This window comes from Cyprinodon variegatus, unplaced genomic scaffold, assembly GCF_000732505.1.
Source record: "Cyprinodon variegatus isolate N-32 unplaced genomic scaffold, C_variegatus-1.0 Scaffold902, whole genome shotgun sequence".
In the NCBI taxonomy this organism is placed as follows: domain Eukaryota; kingdom Metazoa; phylum Chordata; class Actinopteri; order Cyprinodontiformes; family Cyprinodontidae; genus Cyprinodon; species Cyprinodon variegatus.
Window position 1 is genome coordinate 110,192 of NW_015151355.1, and position 4,730 is coordinate 114,921.

At 38.6% G+C, this 4,730-nt stretch overlaps 1 protein-coding gene across 1 annotated transcript in view; it reads right to left on the reverse strand.

The window, feature by feature from the left end:
- Positions 1-4,730, reverse strand: part of dnm3 (dynamin 3) — a 47,984-nt gene that overhangs the window by 28,518 nt on the left and 14,736 nt on the right. Inside the window, exon 6 of the mRNA XM_015398001.1 lies at positions 3,126-3,286. Coding sequence (XP_015253487.1) covers positions 3,126-3,286 — 161 coding nt within the window. The remainder of the gene's footprint in view (positions 1-3,125; positions 3,287-4,730) is intronic.

A 4,730-nucleotide genomic window follows, 5' to 3' on the forward strand; every position in this document is an offset into this window, starting at 1 on the left:
CTATCTTTGCCGTAATTTTTTTTCTTCCCCCGTTTCAGTCAAGTGGCAGTGATGACGGCGGCGGCGGATGACGCATTAATCGAGCGACACAACTAATCATTGATGAAATACGTTGCCAACGCTTTTAAAAGTCGATTTTTATCGATTCGTTGTTGCAGCCCTAATATAGTTTAATTTAATTTCAAATTAAAATGTAAAATATTTTGAAATATATTGATATATATATTTGTTAAATGTGCAAGATAAATATTTAATGTATAATGATGAGCGAAGCGTCATTTCATTCTTCGTCCGATTGGTGACGTATTCCTGCACTGGGGCGCAAAAATCTTTTCCCATTGACTCATTAAAAGTTGTTTATGTGCAGTAACTCCTCTGCAACAAAGAAGTATAGCAGAGCTCAGGTCGCAGCTAAGGCTAACGCTGCATCCTGCTTTCCCTGCCTCCATTTTTTCAAACGTCAGGATCTGAGCCAGCATGGATAAAGACAGCCAGGACTGATTTAAAGCACTTTGTAGAAAAGGCAAAGAAGAATGAACAAGCTGGGATTCACAGGGAAAATAATATAGTCTACTTTTGTTTGTTAATTTGCATAGATGCTCTTAAATAAACACATTCTCAGAAAATAAATCGTTTTTACACGTTAATATATAAAGCTTCTCTTCTGGTACATTCTTTTTTTAGGTTTGTGACACAATATTGGACCATGCAAAATACAGATTGGCCTCACAAAGCCTTAGAAGGACAACATTTATGTAGAAAAAGTACACCTGTACGTAAAATTATGTTTTTATAATGGTTTGTTTTTTATTTGCCATCATATAAATATACTGGTGTTATAATTTAGTAACGTTTGATTGGTTTTTGGCATACCTCTATCTTTAATTTATAGCCCCCCCCGGAGAAAACTCCACCAGCCGCCACTGATTAGGCGTCTTGCAGTAGTATGACAAATGCTGTGGCATTAGCCTGCTGCGTTATTGTTGGTGTAGTCAGAGGGACAACCCCAAATAAGGCTGTTGTCTTACATATAAATGTAATCGCCCTAAAGATTGACTCCCAAAAGGGGAGGAGCCTAAGGCAAAGGCAGAACATATGACTGAGATCTGCAGGGCTGTGCCCAGACCTAACACAGGATGTGTCTACGTTAGGATACATCCTACATAATTTATTAGGGACTAGTACAATCTGTTTAGCACCTTAAACTGTAGCAGCAATTGGTAATGCAAATTGAAGAAGAGTGGATTCTTGAGATTGCGGCCTGCCAGGCTGTATCAGTAAATCGTTCCCCTAACAATTTTTCCCACGATTCTTTCAGATGTCTAATGCTACATTCAGACCACACACAGCAAGAGCGGCAAAAAAGCGCGCGCTTCTTCATTTTTTATACTTGTACAAGTTTAGTTCTGACGCGCGGCTGAAGCATCTTTGCTGCTCCAGCTGCACGGTCGGAAAATGGGTCTGATGCACGTTGGGCAGAGCTACCCTTTCTATGCCTGGAACAATGGCAGCTATATTTGCTGTGATCAGTGGGTAAAAAGTAGTTTTGATATGTTTTTAAGTAAAAAAGTTCACCTGAAAACATCTGTGAAGTCAGTTCATCAAGATTACCATCCTGCATTCAAATATTATTTTGCTGTCGTTGCCGCTCAGACCTCCACATAAAGGCGGTGCTCTGTCAGTAGGAATCCCATTCATCAGCAGCCTCTGGCCCAGTCGTCTCTTTGCGGTTTGCCGCATCGGCTGGAAGGCGGTTTTCATGTACCTAATCCAAGCTACAGGAAACAGGATAATAAAAGTGAACAAGTTTTGTGGGCAGATTTCGGCATTTTAAGTTAATTTAGGCATTAATAAACAGTTTCAGAGGAGTGATCATAGCATCAGCAGTACTGTGTCTGACTCCCTGCCAGCTCCCAGATCAGCTTCTCTGATTGGTTGATGTGGCGCGTCCAGCAGCAAAAGTTACATTTTTCCAACTCCAGCAGCAGCTGCATTTGCAGCGCTTCCTGCGCGTCAGATGCTCACAACACCTGCTCAGACGTTTTGCTGCGTCTTGATTTGCTTCAACCATTGACTTTGCATGTAAACTAGCTGCTTCTGCTGCTTAAGGTGTGAATGTAGCTATGTCAGACTGCAAGCAGTAGAAGAGGCTAGTTTACATTCAAAGTCAATGACTGACGTGCATCAAGGCGCAGCAAAAGCTCCTGTAGCGCATTTTAAGCAGCAGAGACTGCGCCTCATGAGCTTCTGAGCATCTGACGCACGTGACCTGCTTCAGAAGCAGCAACAGCTGCTAAGTGTTGGAAAAAATTGAACTTTAGTTGCTGGATGCGCCACATCAACCAATCAGAGAAGCTGATCTGGGAGCTGGCAGGGAGACAGATACAGCGCTGCTGATGCAGAGTGTATGATCACTCCTCTGAAACAGTTTATTAACACCTAAATTAACGTAAAAGGTTGAAACCTGCCAGCAGAAATGTTTAATTTTATTATCCTGGTGCCTGCAGTTTGGATTACGTATGTGAAGAATGTCTTCCAGCCGCTGTGAACAGTAGCAGAAAATCGTGAAGAGGCGACCGGGCCAGAGGCTGCCACTGCACAGGATTCCAAGTGACAGCGCACCGCCGGTGTACGGGGGTCTGAGCGGCTCCCACAGTGAAATAATACTAAAGCAGGATGGTAATCTGGATGAACTGACTGCACAGAAGAAGTTTTCAGGTGGACTTTCTCACTTAAAGACATATCAAACTACTTTTTACCCACTTATCACGGCAAATATAGCAGCCATTGTTCCAGGCAAAGAAAGGATAGGGTAGCTCCGCCCAACACGCATCGGACCCACTTTCTGACTGCGCAGCTGCAGCAGCAAACATGCTTCAGCCATGCATCAGAACTAAACTTGTACAAGCATCAAAAAGGAAGCAGCACACGTGTTTTTGCTGCTCCTGCTGCCTGAACGTAGCATTAGCGATGGGGATGCAGCGGTCAGAATTTAGCCATATATATCTGATACTAAGACCTTATCAGTCGGAATCATATCAATGGATTCATCAATCCACATTATTTGAGGTGGCGTCACTGCTTGTTCATAATGCCTGAGTGAGCATGCATGTGTGAACTTTAACCTGGTTAAGTGTTCTTTGTAAATACGGGGTCCCCATACGCTCGGCCATGTGTTTATAGGCTGGATGGGATAGAAAGAAATTTCTCTCCGATGTCAGAGCCGCCATGATGTTCTTTTTCCCATCGATGTCCTTCTGGCTGCGGTTTACGACCCCTATGTAACCTGAAGAGGAAGAGAAAACAAGTGATGGGCAACCGGTCACTGGAGGTTAAAGCAACACCTGGACCTTTGCATACATCACATTTACAAGCTTTCATGGATTTAACAGAGATAAAATACAGGATAACTATAATATAAAATAAATACACAGGAAACAATTTAAATCTAAATAAGTCATTTTTTTCTTAAAATAAGTGAATTTTGTCATTAATTGAGGAGGCCAGACACCTTGCCAATGAAACAAGACAATTTACATTTAAAATAAGAAAAAATAATAGCATTTTCTTATTTAGAGTGCATATTATCTCATTATTTATTTTAAGAGTAAAAGTACTCATTCTATTGGCAGCTAGTCTTATTTAACTACTAAAATTAAGGCTAAATAAACTTAATATAACAAATGTTCGTTAGATTTTTGCAGTGTAAAAGATTCCTTTTTAAACAAAACAATCTGAAAAAATGCCTAGTGCATGCTTTATTCTGTGGAAGCGAATCGTTACCATATTTCAAATGAAAAAGCATTTTCAGAAATGCTTTTTCATTTTAAAAATGTGGCTGCATTGTTTGACTCATAAATGAAATTAGTATTTAATAATCCTTTTTGCATTTTCTTCTTTAACATAACTCATCCTTTTACTTAATTAAAATGAAAAATAAAAAGACATTTTAGATTTATTTTTCAAAATGTACCCCAGCAAATGCATAACAAAATAAAATTTGAAATGTAAAATTTGAAAATGAAAAAGCATTTCCAGAAATGCTTTTTCATTTCAATTGTGGTATGTATTTGCTGGGGTACATTTTGAAAAAATAAATTTCAAATGTCTTTTTCTTTTTCATTTTAATTAATTAAAAGGATGAACAGTCTTGAAGAAGAAAATGAAAATGCAAACAGGATTATTGATTACTAATTATTAATTACTAATTCCATTGCAGCCTTTAGAGATGAACAAACCAGAATAATTTAAAAGAGAAAACAACTATGAAGACCAAAGCAGCAGGTACACTGCAAAATATTGAAATATAAAAAAGTCATTATTTTCTTTAACTGAGGAGGTAAATGAGACACTTTGCCAATGAAACAATTTAGACAATTTACATTTAAAATAGCGAAAAAAACGATTGCATTGCCTTATTTCAAGTGCATCTAGTTATCTTGTTTTAAGAGTAAAAATACTCATTCCATTGGAAAATCATCTTATTTAAATACTAAAATTAAGGGTAAACACACTTAATTTGAGAAATTTCTAGATTGTTTTTGCAGTGTAGGCATTGGCTAAAGTAAGCATGTGGCAATACAACTTTTTCATCTCCACGATATTACTGATATTGCTGCTGTGAGTATTGACCGATACTGATATTGCTGCTTTGAGTATTGACCGATACTGATATTGCTGCTTTAAGTATTGATCGATACTGATATTGACCAGATATGATATCAGCATGA